Source organism: Mastacembelus armatus, chromosome 20, assembly GCF_900324485.2.
Source record: "Mastacembelus armatus chromosome 20, fMasArm1.2, whole genome shotgun sequence".
In the NCBI taxonomy this organism is placed as follows: Eukaryota; Metazoa; Chordata; class Actinopteri; order Synbranchiformes; family Mastacembelidae; genus Mastacembelus; species Mastacembelus armatus.
The window spans coordinates 5,850,967-5,868,191 of NC_046652.1; the positions used below are offsets into that span (position 1 = coordinate 5,850,967).

The window sequence follows — 17,225 nt, forward strand, 5'->3', positions numbered from 1 at the left end:
AAGGAGAAGAAGATAAGGGTGTGACACACACAAATGTGTGTTCGCATTGTTTTGACTTGTTTTCAGAGCACTGGTACTCCCCAACAAATTTAAACTGTTAGTAGTGTTGTACCAGCCTGATACCCGCTACAAAGGCACCCAGTCAATAACATATAACATAAATAACATATAAACAATTACTATTAAAAAGCCTACAAAGGCTGTAGGCTGTGGGGACAAAGGATCTCTTCAACCTCTCAGTTCTGCAGTGCAGTGAGATGAGCCTCACACTGCAGCTGCTATTCTGTTTAATGAGTATACCATGGAGGGGATGTTTATTATTGTCCATTATAGCAAGCAGCTTTGTCCATATCTGCTGCTCCACCACAGTTCTTACAGGGCCCAGCCCCCTGCCTATCACAGAACTGGCCTTTTTCACTAGTTTGTCCAGGCACCTACAGTTCCTGTCTGTAATGCCACTCCCCCAACAAGACAGCAGCATAGAACAGTGTACTTGCCATGACAGTGTGGTAGAACATGCACAACATGTCACTGCAGACATTGTACAAACCAAGACATCTCAAGAAGAAGGGGCAGCTCTGCCCTTTTCTGTACACTGATCCACATTGGCAGACCACTCTAGTTTTTTGTCCAGTGCCATCCCACGTCTGCACAGTCTCTATCTCCTGTCCATCAATGCAGACTGACTGGCATGGTGCTTTTGATCTCCTAAAATCCACAACCAGCTCCTTAGTCTTGGTGGTGTTCAGGAGAACGTCGCTCTTTCTGCTCCAGTCAGTGAAGGCCTCCACTAGGTCCTTGTACTCCCCTTTCTGTCCACTGTGCACACATGCCACAACAGCTGTACCATCAGAATATTTCTGAATGTGACAAGACTCTGAGTTATACCTAAAGTCTGATGTGTAGACCATGAACAGAAAAGGAGCAAGAACAGTCCCCTGCGGAGCCCCAATGCTGTATTCCAGTGTCCCAGAAACACATCTCCCCAGCCTGACATACTGCGGTCTGGATGTCAAATAGTCCATAATCCATGACATCAGGGAGGGGACCACCCCCATACATAGAAGCTTGTCTCTCAGAATGGGAGGCTGTATAGTGTTGAAAGCACTGGAGAAGTCGAAGAACATAATCCTCACATACAAACTAGGCACATCCAGACAGGGATATGCCCGGTGCAGCATGTAAAGCACCGCATCTTTTACTCCCATGTGTTTCTGATAGGCAAACTGAAGGGGATCAAGATCCTCCTTAAATTATCATGCAGGAAACTTTTCATAGTATGTTTAGTAATTGCAGGTTACTATTATTTATTTCCCAATCTTTTCATTCACAATTTTTGAACTTGCAAACTGCAACACTTCCCTTCCTTTTCATTTCACTCCCTTAACAAATGGTAAATCCTAAAGTAACATCTAATGCTGATTATTTCTGTCTTTTCCATGCATGTTGATTGATTCGTTTTCTTGTAGCCTACAGGCATTTAAACAAATCTGCTTTTTTGAACATGTATTTATATTCCATTTCATCCTTTACACGCTAATAACTACCAAATTGATTTTGAGAATAATAATTCCACGCATTTCATGTCCTAATAATAAAAAGATCACGTTCAGTCGCGGAGTACTGAAATCTCGCGTGAATTTCGGGGTCCATTCAATTGCAAAGAGACATTTCAGTGCTTATATGGGAGGACTGCTTTGAAGCGCTTCAGAATAAGGTATCAAATACACATTCAGAGAAATTCACACTACATTTATTTCTGTGCTTTATGATTGTTCATGTATGTAGGTTTGGACAGTTTGCGCTGAAAAGGACAAGATTGTATGTTTGCAAGTCCGTAAAGTCTGACTAAGTTAGCTTATGTTAGCCAAGTCGTCAGTTGCTGTTAATGTGAAAAACACACCAGCAAACACGCATATAGTTAGTTCTTATTTGACAGACTCTGCTGTCATTGTGGATTTGATTTAGACGTGAAAGGGCAAATAAAATGTTCGAATCCACGTGGAGTTGTGTAACGATGTGCGTTAGATCCCAAGACTCAGGGGTCGATTTAGTGGGGAGTGAAATCGGTTTGGGTTTGCCTTAATTTGAGCGTACTCATCACCTTAACCCTAACTGGCTGTGTTTTATGCTGCTTAACTTGACCCCAGCCTTACCCCAACCATAACCACCTACCTATACTTACGCCCGAGTGTTGGGATCTAACATTTAGCCTTGGGTAAAACTGGCAACGTCAAAAACTGACGCAATGTCCGGGCAATGCGCTCAGTGCACAGTAGGTTGTGTTGTGACAAAAGCCAGAAATGTGTAGGTAAACTGGGGTGGCTATATTGAATTACACCGCCTCTGTAATGTCAACATCTGGGTGCTTTTTAAAGATAACTAAGATAACCTGCTTGGGGTCAGGTTAACACACACACACACACACACACACACACACACAAACACAAACACACAAAACCACACAAACAACTGATTAGGCTTAGGGTGCAGGTTTGGTTTATATTAAGATAAAGGAAATACAGCAACAGACCTCACTTACCCCAGAATCTACTCCTGATCTTTGGAATCTAATGTTAACCCCATATTTTGTGTTTGTCTGTGCAAGCACGGTTTACAAGGGTGGGCAATGTTTGCCAGCTAGACAACTTGACCATTTTTTCAATAAAATATATCAAGTAAAGATTTCAAAAGTCTGTGACATTTGTATTTGTCAAACTTTGGCTCACACCAGTACTTCCCACAGTGGTTTTCTCTGCTGCACTAATTGTTTAGAGCATGTTTTGACACGTCACAGGTGGAAATAACAAAATTAAAGAAGTAGCTCCTTTAGTTGCAGTCTTGATATTGTGCATGCATACAGTGGATTACTGGGACAATGCCATGGTTTATTGGGAGAATTGGACACAATAAAGGAATATTTCTTATTACCAGAGACACCTGTGCTTTTGCAGTTATATCAACATACCATCTATGAAGATGTCTATTAACAAATGTCATTAATAAATGTCATTTAAGTCTACATACATTGCTTTGTCTTCAGATTCTCTAGCATGCCCTGTGAAGTGAAACCTCATTTTGTGATTCTATATGGGTCCCAGAAGGGCCAAGCCAAGTCCATAGCTGAAGGGATAGCTGAGGAGGCAGAGGGGCATGGACTGGTTGCTGAGCTCAGTTGCTTGAACCAAACTGAGAAGGTAGTTAGGTGCACATTATACCTATTTTACTAGCTTCTGGGTTATTTAAGCCCTTCTTTTATTGTTTGGCTGATGATACATGCATGACAATTGCGTGGATATTAATGTGGAGTGTTTTTAAATGGACTGTGGAAATACCAGCCATTGATTAATCATATAACTGGTTTCAGTACAATTTGGAGAAGGAGAATGCCCCAGTGGTCTTTATTGTGTCTACTACTGGAGATGGTGAACCACCAGACAATACCCTCCAATTTGTAAGGCACATCAAGAAGAAGTCTCTGGCCCCTGACCACTATAAACACCTTTGCTATGCACTTTTAGGTAAAATTAACCACAAGGATCTGAGGTTGCTCTCTTTGCTGTTCATCTGTGAAAATGTGGATCTTGATGCAAAACATAATAGTGTAAATCATTACAGCACAGAGCATTGCACATTATTTACTTTATGAACAGTTTCTGGCTTGAAAAATCTTCATCTGTTTTGCTCTGTCTGTCCCCAGCATTGGGAGATACAAATTATGCAAATTTCTGCAACTGTGGGAAGACAATTGATCGTCGTTTGCAAGAACTTGGAGCCAAACAATTCTATATGACTGGATATGCAGATGATGGTGTAGGGTAAGTTCTGCAGTAAAACGAAGTTAAGCATTTGACTTTTAACCACCTAACAGTGCTCTGTTTCTCCCCTTTTTGCTACACTGTCATCATTTTCTCATTTGTGGACTTTGCTTTCTCCAGACTGGAAGTAGTTGTGGACCCCTGGCTTGAAGGACTGTGGAAAGCCATCAAAGAAGCTCTATCAAAAATGGCTTCTGATCAAACTGCTCACTTGAAAGGGGTTTTAGAGGATTCAGCAAAGGAAACTCCTGATTTGTCCCTACTAGATGTCCAGCTTAACCTCCTAAGCCTCACTGATGACCAGAACTGTGGTTCGGTTAAATCAACTGTAGGCACAGACTCCAAAAATGCACCTGCTGCTTCGTCTTCAGTTTCTGCTATACAGACTGCTGTTTCTGATCGTAGGCCAGCTTCTCCTGCCGGAGGTGTTGGCATGTCATCCGAGTCTGGTTATGTTGCTAGGATTTCTGCATCAGCAGCAGAGACACAGACCAGGGATACGGGAGGTTCCCATGTTTTGTTGGAAGGCTCACTGACATGCTCTCTGCCACCGCTGTCAGAGTCTTCTCTTAATGTTCCTGCACTGCCTCCTCCCTACCTCGATGTTTCTCTTGAGGATGTGGTCTCTGTGGGACAGGTGAGGAATTATGCTGTTGATAAAACCAGGATTTGTGCCATACTTCAGCAGTCACCTCATAAATGTGTTTTTTAGATTGATGGCCCATTAAACAAAGAAACTCTTCATGAAGTGCCCCTATCCAGGGCAGTTCAGCTTACCAGACAAGATTCAGTCAAGATAACTCTTCTCTTAGAGCTGGACATCTCTGTAAGTTTATTATGTTAACGTCCTTTTTCTAAGCATGCGGTATGGATTACATAGATTAGATTAGTTTATCTTAAACTATATGTGTCCCCCCCCCCCCCTTAGGCTTACCCAGAAATAGTCTATCAGCCGGGGGATTCTTTTGATGTGTTCTGCCCAAACAATGCCTCTGAAGTGGACAAAATGCTGCACAGATTGGGCCTTGAGGACAAGAAGAACCATTGTGTCCGTGTTTCTTTAAAAAAGGACACTAAGAAAAAAGGTAAAGTGCACCTGTCATGTCATTTTGACATCCATGTCTAACACTCTTAAAACATATCTATACTCTTATATATAGTAGTATTGAAATTATGCACAATTATGTATCAAAATTGCATGCATAATGCAATATTTATTACATGATGATAGCACATCTCATACTAAGGATTACATTTTATAAATGGTCCTTATTTACCAGTTTAGAGTTATTCTGTGATCTCCTTGTCTCCCTGGCTATAGGTGCCCATGTGCCACCCTACATCCCCCAAAACATTTCTCTGATCTACTTGCTCACATGGTGTCTAGAGATCAGAAGTGTTCCTAAGAAGGTAGTGTATAGTCTGTCCAAACTTGCTCTGCAACTACTGACTTTGTAAATAGTATAAGCCAAGTGACTTCATGTGATCTCCTACTGTTGTCGCACATTTGCATAACAAGAGGGAAGACATTATTTTTAGTTCCACTTTCTGCAGCTAGGGCACACTGTCTTTGTGTTATGAAAGCTTGGAGAAGTACTTGCAGAAATGCAATTATACTTAGAAATTAGTGTGAAGTTACATATTCATACTATCAACTCCAATGGCACTCACGGTCAATGAATGCTTAGGTAGTGTCTGGTAATGTAGCATGTGCGAGTTTCCTTGATTCAGCCAAAATTTGCAACATTTCTTAAAATACCATTACTTGTGCAATGAACATTTCTCTACCGATTTTTCTAATTTCCATGTCTGAAATTATTTTTTCACAACATTACCTTCTAATCCTGTTTTTTATTATGCAAGTTTAAGTCATTGTTTAATAAAGAAAATATATAGTCTATACAATTTCCTCTGGCATCAGTGGTTTACTGATCTTTGCGAACATTGTACTATGATAAAAGAAAGGCTGTTTGGAAAATGTTAACATAAGACAACCTTCCAATAACTCCATAAAAAATACAACAATTCAGCATTGTTTAAGTGATGTTTTTAAAAAAAGACAACAATGATATCTAATGAGAAGGGAACTTGGCTGGGGGATTAAAAACATTAAGGAACACGACTGCTGATGCCAGCCATGATTTTTAAAGCATATACTTTTGATAGTTGAAATGATAATGTGACAAAACAATATCAGACATCCCAACTGATACAGCTATCATAAGTTCAGTTCCCTGTTGCATGTAAGACTTATGCATAGACACTTCTTTTTCTGTGAATAAATTCCTGTGCAGAAATTAATGGTTTTAGGTTAGAGTGTTGTCTTCAGACTCACAAGGCAGTAGCAGTTTTATTTCACAACACCTGCCTGTGTAGTTAATCTGTTTTACTAAAGCATTTACAACACTTTTTTTTTTTTAAACCCTTTTTTTTTTAGCATAGGTAAAGATAATCACCTGAGCCTCTAACTCATAATATGTGCAATACCACCAAATACAGATAGATGTACTTGCACATACTGTCTAACCAATTCTACAGAGACAAATGTCAGAACATTTGATTTATCTTGGACAGTTTCAGTCACAAATTTGACACAAGTAAAATGGTGGCACAGTGCTGGTTCTACCACTTGGATTGGTAGATGGGGATAATAAATCTTCCAATACAAGCTGCAAGAATTTGCCACTAACCCCTCCATATGTGCACTCATGAACTATAATGAATCACTGAAATTATACACAACGCTTAGGCATGACAAATATTTAGAAGTCCTGATTACTGAATCAGAATGATTAATGATTGCGGAATGAAGTCAAATTGCTTTAAAAGCTGAGCAGGAGCTGCATTTTAATATTTCTTCATGATATCTTTAATCCAGTAATTTAAATGCAATACAATACAACACAATAAGAATAATTATCACTTATTAATAAAAAGGCAATTAAATGGCAGCTTGTCTTCTGCAAATTTCATACATTGATTGTGTTACTTAATTTTGATTAATTTGCCAGGGGATTAAAAGAATGCCTTTGCCTTGGCTGATTTCTCAGTAAGTTGAAAAGCATGTAAAAACTTAATTGCAATTTTATGGGGGGAGAAAGCACATTGCACATACTAAAATGGTCGGATTCCATAAGTGGGCTGATGTCAAGGTCTACCTTGACATTTGTCATTCACAGTATCTAGAAAACTTATAAAGGCGTATTATACAGTTTCTGTTCAATGTAGCATTGAAGTTTTCTTATTGCAGTGGCTCTTCTTTTTACATTTGTGAATTAGTGCCTGAGTCAGAAAACTTGAAAAAATCATGACCATTGCTGCTGCTGGAGGTGCTGAGCACTTACATATACAATCTCTCCTTCTGTGTTAGGCATTTCTGCGAGCACTGGTGGAACATACTGGAGATGGTGTGCAGAGGAGGAGACTGCAGGAACTCTGCAGTAAACAAGGCGCTGCAGACTATAACCAGTATGTGAGAGACCCCAGCCTCAGCATTTTGGAGCTTCTCACAGCCTTTCCATCCTGCTCACCTCCTCTCACCCTCCTGATAGGTCAGAACTACAGCTGTTATCTTGCTCATTCAGGGCCTCTTGAAATCCAAAATGAGTTGTTTTCAGTAATACAAGTTCGTGGTAAGACCTTGCTGCATGCATTACATAACAAACTGCATGAAAATAGTCTGAAGTAAACACATCTGATCAAACACTTTTACTATTTTAATTTTGTTTCATGTCACTCGCTACAGTTCATGTTTAACCCATATACTTAATCAGTAACTAACAAAAAACAGACTGATATTTAGGTGCATTTTTAAGAGGCTGTTGAATTTGTTTAAAAAAATCTATAATAGATTTGTCTTTAATTAAAAGAGGCAGAAGCAAATTGGGAATTACACTGAATGACATAAGTCTGGGATTTTAACTGCACCTGTACAAAATATCAGTGGAATGATTCATTCAAAGCTATTTATTTCACTTTTAAAAGACCCCAGGTTATGTCAAGTATGTTGTCATTCAGGTGAGGTTGTTGGGAACATTTTCACCCAATAGGGGTCACTGTAGCCCCAGTAAATTGAGGTTAGTGTGCACAGTCTTAAGGCTGTTTCTGTCAGCACATTTAATTATACTCCATGGTCAGAGAGTATAGATCAGAGGACTCCCCAAAGGATCAACACTCATTTCCTTGTCTCATTTTTAAGTCCATATTGCTCCAAAGTGGGATTTGTTTTGCAGTTTCTGTGAATATAATGTTAATACTATAGCTGCTAGTCAAAAGATATTTTTTGACTTTATTCACTATCTCCCTCCATGTTAATTATGTAGATCATTTTTTTTGTTGTACACCTTTCCCTTTTTTGACTCTTTAAGCCAACAATTAGTAGAAAACTTACATGTTCTCTAACCATATTAAGATAGCTGACTGTCCATTGAGTATAGATGTTATAAGCTTTGACTACAGCCTACCAGACAGTGAAATTAGTTGGCTACAGCTTTACATACAAGTTGAGTTGTCCTTTAAAACAGCTGTGTCACTGCTTTTTGCCTACACCAATGTCAGTTATTTTAGGTCTACTTGCCAGCTACAGCACCTTTTATAGAGTAGTGATGCAGAAATTGGTAGAAATCAAGACAATTCTGCCCTCATGAAAAATGTTGAGTTGGTGGCCCTTCAGGACAACAGCTGTTATTTGGGAGACATCGAGCCATTTACTGTTGAGCCACTAAGCTTTTCAAGGACATGAGTACTCAGGGTCAATTTGGATCATAGGTTAATGGTCAATTCTGACTCTGTGTGTCACTGTTAAAGTACACTGCTGCATTTTTACACAGTCCTTGGTTCATTACCTCGACCGAAGGGGAGGTGTTTGCTGATCAGAGTTTATGCTATACACTAACTATAAATAATGAGAAGAAATGTGTCTAGGCCCAGATGTCTTTGGCCAAGTGCAGGCTGGGTATAAATTGAGAAAGATACCTGCTTCCCTCAGTCAGCTCCCTTGTTTTATGCTCCATTGTTTCATAGAGTGTGTCAGATGAAAACTTTGGGGTCATAGCCCTAGGGAACTGAATGTTGTCCATGAGCATCATTTTCAATTTACTTTACCATGGGGCTCAAATGTAATGGTACCAGGGTGTAGTTTTATTTTTTTTTATTTTTTCAGCACAATTGTTAACTGTGATCCAAAGTAAAGAAAACTAAAGTAAAACCAACAGGTCTACATTTCAAGTTCTCACTCCAGAAAAGCTGTCACATTTAAAATAAAATGTCCAGGAACCTGGACACATATGCCCACTTTATTCATTTAGGATATGATAAAATGCCTTGGAAAACATTTTAAATGGTTTTTGAAACCCCATGACCTAGTAGGTCATTTTATCAGAAGTGACTTGAAATTAGCATATAGGCCATTAAAAAAGGGAAGAAAACTTCCCACAGAGAATTATTCTTAGTGCTTTAATGCTAACAACCTTCTTAATTTTGTTTGCAGTCAAAACTCTCCATATATCTTAAGAAGCACAGCTTTTATGTTCAGCTACATTGCAATCTAATTTTTTTTTCCCCCACTAAAATGCTACCTCTGCATATAAATTGCAGTGTAGAGAGAGTTTTGAGATGGAATAGATTATATTGTGCAATTTGATCGATGATACCCCTGAAAATGATTATTTCCAAAAACATAGCAGGGACCCTGGGACTTTATTTTTGGAACCTTTTTGAAATGCATATTGTAAGATGTATCTTCAAATCACTCACTTCAACAAACACTGTGCCCTGAAAATGTTGGAAAGGTTATATATCCTATGAAACTACCAGAAGTATCATCACGGTGCAATGATGTAAGTTGATGAATTGATATGTCCTCAGCTCTGGACATGTGCTGTCAGTCTGTGATCCAAAGGCAGCAGCTCAAGCACCATGCGGCTGCTGAGGATTGTGTTAATGTACATGATACACCCTCTGATTGATACTGTGTGTTTGCTCTGATGGAAAGGATTGCCACATGTGTGGTTTGTGATGTTTGTCCAACAACATTTTGCCCATCTGGTGTTACTTACAGCCCTTTACTGAGAAATTTTGAAAACATTATTGATTTTTTTAAATCTATTTTGTTGCAGCATAGTTGTAATCATTTATTTACAAATGACTTCTCTACAGCTGAAGAATATTGATTAGAATCAAGTCCAGCCTGTAATTTTAGCTGTCCTTGTAAAATTTGCCTGCTTCACTAAGGTTAGTTAGTTTTTATTTCTGTATATATTGTATATATATGTACAGAACATTCATCAACAACTATCTTCTTAACTTCTTAGTTAGTTGCAGTTCAATTAAGAAAAATCAGTTCAAATTAAAAAATCCATATATACAGTGGGTACGGAAAGTATTCAGACCCCTTTAAATTTTTCACTCTTTGTGTCATTGCTGCCATTTGCCAAAATCAAAAAAGTTCATTTTATTTCTCATTAATGTACACTCAGCACCCCATCTTGACAGAAAAAACCAGAAATGTAGAAATTTTTGCTAATTTATTAAAAAAGAATAACTGAAATATCACATGGTCATAAGTATTCAGACCATGTGCTCAGTATTGAGTAGAAGCACCCTTTTGAGCTAGTACAGCCATGAGTCTTCTTGGGAATGATGCAACAAGTTTTTCACACCTGGATTTGGGGATCCTCTGCCATTCTTCCTTGCAGATCCTCTCCAGTTCTGTCAGGTTGGATGGTGAACGTTGGTGGACAGCCATTTTCAGGTCTCTCCAGAGATGCTCAATTGGGTTTAGGTCAGGGCTCTGGCTGGGCCAGTCAAGAACGGTCACAGAGTTGTTCCGAAGCCACTCCTTTGTTATTTTAGCTGTGTGCTTAGGGTCATTGTCCTGTTGAAAGGTGAACCTTCGGCCCAGTCTGAGGTCCTGAGCACTCTGGAAGAGGTTTTCTTCCAGGATATCTCTGTACTTGGCCACATTCATCTTTCCTTCAGTTGCAACCAGTCGTCCTGTCCCTGCAGCTGAAAAACACCCCCACAACATGATGCTCCCACCACCATGTTTCACTGTAGGGATTGTATTGGGCAGGTGATGAGCAGTGCCTGGTTTTCTCCACACATACCGCATAGAATTAACGCCAAAAAGTTCAATCTTGGTCTCATCAGACCAGAGAATCTTATTTCTCATAGTCTGGGAGTCCTTCATGTGTTTTTTGGCAAACTCTATGCGGGCTTTCATGTGTCTTGCACTGAGGAGAGGCTTCTGTCAGGCCACTCTGCCATAAAGCCTGACTGGTGGAGGGCTGCAGTGATAGTTGACTTTGTGGAACTTTCTCCCATCTCCCTACTGCATCTCTGGAGCTCAGCCACAGTGATCTTTGGGTTCTTCTTTACCTCTCTCACCAAGGCTCTTTTCCCACGATTGCTCAGTTTGGCTGGACGGCCAGGTCTAGGAAGAGTTCTGGTCGTCCCAAACTTTTTCCATTTGAGGATTATGGAGGCCACTGTGCTCTTAGGAACCTTGAGTGCTGCAGAAATTCTTTTGTAACCTTGGCCAGATCTGTGCCTTGCCACAATTCTGTCTCTGAGCTCCTTGGGCAGTTCCTTCGACCTCATGATTCTCATTTGCTCTGACATGCACTGTGAGCTGTAAGGTCTTATATAGACAGGTGTGTGCCTTTCCTAATCAAGTCCAATGAGTTTAATTAAACACAGCTGGACTCCAATGAAGGAGCAGAACCATCTCAAGGAGGATCAGAAGAAATGGACAGCATGTGAGTTAAATATGAGTGTCACTGCAAAGGGTCTGAATACTTATGACCATGTGATATTTCAGTTTTTCTTTTTTAACAAATTTGCAAAAATTTCTACATTTCTGTTTTTTTCTGTCAAGATGGGGTGCTGAGTGTACATTAATGAGAAATAAAATGAACTTTTTTGATTTTGGCAAATGGCTGCAATGACACAAAGAGTGAAAAATTTAAAGGGGTCTGAATACTTTCCGTACCCACTGTGTATATATATATATATATATATATATATATATATATATATATATATATATATATATAGTATATATATATATATATATATATATATATGTATATATATATATATATATATATATATATATATATATATATATATATATATATATATATATATATATATATATATATATATATATATATATATATATATAAGTTGTGGTTTGAACACATATTTTAAGTCACTTTTGACAAAAGCATCTGCAAAATTAATATAATGTAATAAGAAAATAATCACTAGATGTCCAAAGTTTAACTGGCTAAACTAAACATTTTGTGACGAGCCAAAAATAAAACAGCTTTTAATTATTTATTTTTTTTAATTGTACAATATGATGGAGTCTAGACAAGGTCTATTCTAAATAAGGTCTTTTTTTTTTGGGTTCAGAAACCTTTTTCCAAACTTACAAGTGTTTTATTCACCATCATTTAAAAAATAAATTCCCAGCTCAAAGAAATGAAATAGATGTCAAAGAGCAGCACTGTCTATCTAACACTGAGGTGTTTGGATGCCATAGAAATCGAGAAAAACAGGAGAGGACACATTTAGTCCAGCTGTTTGTCTTTCTCACCAATATATTAGAAAAATGTGTCTCAGCTGGTATACATGGTGACACTTTGCTTTTCCAAGATCATATATCATTGAGATACAAGTTAAATGTAAGGAAGTACAATACAAGTACATATCATAACTCTTAATCAAAGTAGCCATGCAAAGGGCATATACTGTTCTACTGGATGAAAAGTTTTCTAAGTTTTCCTGATGTCTCTGACACCTTCTCATGGATGCAATGCAGACTACACATTACAGAACAGAGGGCACCTTCATGGCTGGCTTGAAATAAGGTGTGCATAAGCAATCTGTTTCCTACTGGCTCCACATCTGGACACTTGGGATTCCATAACCCTGAGTTTGTAATTTCGTAAATATAGAAGTGTGTCCCAGAAACAGTACTGTAACCTGGGTGGCGGTTATTGCGGATAGATTGGTAGCTAGGATGTCTCAATGGACTGAGGAGAATTTTATATATTTTGTCTCCTCTCTGTTATGGGTGTCTGTGTAACAAAATCCTAGCAAACAGCTGGAAGATTGACAGTTGTGCTTGCCTTTCAGAGCATTTGCCGAAACTGCAGTCCAGGCCTTATTCAGCAGCCAGGTAAGGTGACAGCAAAATAAGAATGTAGCTTCTATTTTATATTGCATAAAACTGTCTAACTGTGCTCTTATAGCATCATTTCTATGGAAAAACAAGAGAACTGACTCTTTGTTTCTATAGCATTGCAAACATCTGTCCCATTGTGGAGTTAAATAACATACAGAACTACACACCTGTGAACAGTGCTTGGAAAAATAGTGGAAATAGTTTTGAATTACTCTTGACAAACTCTTTTACCTTTACATAAAAACCCATGTTTTGATTTTTTTAGTCTAAAAAAATTGATATCTAATTTATTTGAAAATGGAACACTTTTATGTTTTTAACAGCATCAGAAATACTTCTTTTCCTCTCGTTTGTTTAGATATTTCCCATAAGACACCAGAATAATTCAATTCTTTCAAACAGCTGTGTTCTTCCACACTTGATTCTTAATAAGAATATTTCTGAAAATCATATGGGCCATCCATCCATCCATCTTCTTCTGCTTATCTGGGGCTGGGTCATAGGGGCAGTAGCTCAAGCAGGGATACCCAGACTTCCTTTTCCCTGGACACTTCCTCCAGCTCTTCCAGATGCCCGAGCCACCTCAGCTGGCTCTCCTCGATGTGGAGGGGCAGCGGCTCTACTCTGAGCTCCTCCTGGGTGACTGAGCTCCTCACTCTGTCTTTAAGGGAGTGCCCGGCCACCCTGCAAAGGAAGCTCATTTCAGCCGCTTGTATCCGAGACCAAGACCTTGTCCTTTCGGTCAAGACCCAAAGCTCCTGACCATAGGTGAGAGTAGGAACGAAGATTGACCAGTAAATCGAGAGCTCCGGCTTTCAGCTCAGCTCCTTCTTCACCACGACGGACCGGTACACCGACCGCATTACTGCTGCTGATGCTCCGATCCGTCTGTCATTCTTGCGTTCTGTCCTTCCCTCACTCATGAACAAGATCCCGAGATACTTAAACTTCTCCACCTGAAGCAGGGTCTCTCCCCTGGCCTGGAGATGGCAAGCCACCTTTTTCCATTTGAGAACCATGGCCTTGGACTTGGAGGTCCTGATTCTCATCCCAGCCGCTTCACAGTCGGGTTGCAAACCACCCCAACGCACACTGGAGGTCCTGGTTTGATGGAGCCAATACGACAACATCATCTGCAAAAAGCAGAGATGAGATCCTGTGGTCCCTGAACTGGACTCCCTCCAGCCCCTGGCTGCCCCTAGAAATTCTGTCCATAAAAATAATGAACAGAACCGGTGTCAAAGGGCAGCCTTGCTGGAGTCCAACATGTACTGGGAACAGGTCTGATTTACTGCCAACAATGTGAACCAAGCTCCTGCTCCATTTGTACAGAGACCGGATAGCCCTTAGCAAAGGGCCCCGGACCCCATACTCCTGGAGCACCTCCCACAGGATGTTGCCAGGGACCCAGTCGAATGCCTTCTCCAAGTCAACAAAGCACATGTGAACTGGTTGGGCAAACTCTCATGAACCCTCGAGCACCCATGAGATTGTTTTAGAGCTTGTCCAGTGTTCCATGACCGGGATGAAAACCGCGTTGTTCCTCCTGGATCCGAGATTCGACCACTGGCCGGATCCTCCTCTCCAGCACCCTGGCATAGACCTTCCCAGGGAGGCTGAGGAGTGTAATCCCTCTGTAGTTGGAACACACCCTCCGGTCCCCCTTCTTAAAAAGAGGGACCACCACCCCGGTCTGCCAATCCAGGAGTACTGTCCAGGATTGCCACGCAATGTTGTACAGGCTTGTCAGCCATGACAGCCCAACAACATCCAGAGACTTGAGGTACTCAGGGCGGATCTTATCCACCCTCAGTGCTTTGCCACTGCGGAGCTGCCGAACTACCTCAGTGACTTAAGCTTGCGTGATGGATGAATCAGCCTCCGAATCCCCAGCCCCTGCTTCCTTTATGGAAGACATGTCGGTGGGGTTAAGGAGATCCTCGAAGTATTTTTTTTTTCCACCGTCCGACAATATCCCCAGTCGAGGTCAGCAGCTCCCCACCTCCACTGTAAACAGTGTTAGCAGAGCACTGCTTCCCCCTCCTGAGGCGCCGAACGGTTTGCCAGATTCTTATGAATCATATGGGATTTATTAGAAATACAACAGAAGATAAATCCTACCTATGACAAAATACTCAAATAATACACATTTTCTTTTTTAATCCTGGAAGTAGGACCCCAGGTAAGACAGAGGGAAAATAATGAATCCTTCTTGCATATATGTGTGTCCACACAAACGGTACCAAATTGATGAATAGAAAAACACACTCTCTGGTTAGTCTCTGTTGAATTAAATTAATTTAATTATTCTGGGCCTAGGAAAGACTCCACACAGGAGATTATACAGAATCTGCCTAATTACAGTACTCTTAATGCCCCAACTTAGTATACCAAACTGCAGTGGGGACAAGGTCAGTTATCTCTTTTCTAAGAATATATTCCAGTAAGGACAGTTTACACTGCACACTCTAACATTATGAGTTAGTACAGTTTAAGAGTGATTCAGCTGTTATTCATATACATTTTAGTACAATATACCTCACATTTAAAAAAAAAAAAAAAAAATTTAATCATGAAATCAACAAAAATGTCTATCCCGCAGATGATGTATGATTTTCATCTTCCATAACAGTGGCTATAATCTAAAACTGAACACTGTTATGACTGAGTAGAAAATCAACATGATCTCATCTGGTGCAAAAATCAGCAAAATCAAAAGCAAATCAGCAAAAGTCATCTAGACCCTCAGGATTGTAGATGGACTTTCATCGATCCTCTTGGGGTGAGAAAGAGTCATTCTGCCCTTCCAGGATTACAATCTACAGTGGGTACGGAAAGTATTCAGACCCCTTTAAATTTTTCACTCTTTGTGTCATTGCAGCCATTTGCCAAAATCAAAAAAGTTCATTTTATTTCTCATTAATGTACACTCAGCACCCCATCTTGACAGAAAAAAACAGAAATGTAGAAATTTTTGCAAATTTATTAAAAAAGAAAAACTGAAATATCACATGGTCATAAGTATTCAGACCCTGTGCTCAGTATTGAGTAGAAGCACCCTTTTGAGCTAATACAGCCATGAGTCTTCTTGGGAATGATGCAACAAGTTTTTCACACCTGGATTTGGGGATCCTCTGCCATTCTTCCTTGCAGATCCTCTCCAGTTCTGTCAGGTTGGATGGTGAACGTTGGTGGACAGCCATTTTCAGGTCTCTCCAGAGAAGCTCAATTGGGTTTAGGTCAGGTCTCTGGCTGGGCCAGTCAAGAATGGTCACAGAGTTGTTCCGAAGCCACTCCTTTGTTATTTTAGCTGTGTGCTTAGGGTCATTGTCCTGTTGAAAGATGAGCCTTCGGCCCAGTCTGAGGTCCTGAGCACTCTGGAAGAGGTTTTCTTCCAGGATATCTCTGTACTTGGCCGCATTCATCTTTCCTTCAATTGCAACCAGTCGCCCTGTCCCTGCAGCTGAAAAACACCCCCACAACATGATGCTCCCACCACCATGTTTCACTGTAGGGATTGTATTGGGCAGGTGATGAGCAGTGCCTGGTTTTCTCCACACATACCGCTTAGAATTAACGCCAAAAAGTTCAATCTTGGTCTCATCAGACCAGAGAATCTTATTTCTCATAGTCTGGGAGTCCTTCATGTGTTTTTTGGCAAACTCTATGCGGGCTTTCATGTGTCTTGCACTGAGGAGAGGCTTCCGTCGGGCCACTCTGCCATAAAGCCCCGACTGGTGGAGGGCTGCAGTGATAGTTGACTTTGTGGAACTTTCTCCCATCTCCCTACTGCATCTCTGGAGCTCAGCCACAGTGATCTTTGGGTTCTTCTTTACCTCTCTCACCAAGGCTCTTCTCCCACGATTGCTCAGTTTGGCTGGACGGCCAGGTCTAGGAAGAGTTCTGGTCGTCCCAAACTTTTTCCATTGAGGATTATGGAGGCCACTGTGCTCTTAGGAACCTTGAGTGCTGCAGAAATTCTTTTGTAACCTTGGCCAGATCTGTGCCTTGCCACAATTCTGTCTCTGAGCTCCTTGGGCAGTTCCTTCAACCTCATGATTCTCATTTGCTCTGACATGCACTGTGAGCTGTAAGGTCTTATATAGACAGGTGTGTGCCTTTCCTAATCAAGTCCAATGAGTTTAATTAAACACAGCTGGACTCCAATGAAGGAGCAGAACCATCTCAAGGAGGATCAGAAGAAATGGACAGCA

The 17,225-nt window shown here is 40.4% G+C and overlaps 1 protein-coding gene across 3 annotated transcripts in view; it reads left to right on the top strand.

Moving 5' to 3' along the window:
• The first annotated feature begins 1,635 nt into the window (after positions 1–1,635).
• The window catches only part of mtrr (5-methyltetrahydrofolate-homocysteine methyltransferase reductase), a 33,458-nt gene continuing 17,868 nt past the window's right edge, over positions 1,636–17,225 (top strand). Inside the window, exons 1-10 of one of the 3 annotated variants that reach the window (XM_026292259.2) lie at positions 1,644–1,717; positions 3,044–3,197; positions 3,368–3,521; positions 3,701–3,818; positions 3,939–4,455; positions 4,531–4,644; positions 4,747–4,903; positions 5,140–5,228; positions 7,189–7,369; positions 12,963–13,005. In XM_026292259.2, the coding sequence (XP_026148044.1) occupies positions 3,054–3,197; positions 3,368–3,521; positions 3,701–3,818; positions 3,939–4,455; positions 4,531–4,644; positions 4,747–4,903; positions 5,140–5,228; positions 7,189–7,369; positions 12,963–13,005 (1,517 nt within the window). In that variant the 5' untranslated portion in view covers positions 1,644–1,717; positions 3,044–3,053. Of the gene's footprint in view, positions 1,718–3,043; positions 3,198–3,367; positions 3,522–3,700; positions 3,819–3,938; positions 4,456–4,530; positions 4,645–4,746; positions 4,904–5,139; positions 5,229–7,188; positions 7,370–12,962; positions 13,006–17,225 lie in introns of all 3 variants that reach the window. The other 2 variants (XM_026292262.2, XM_026292260.2) reach the window with 2 other exon arrangements.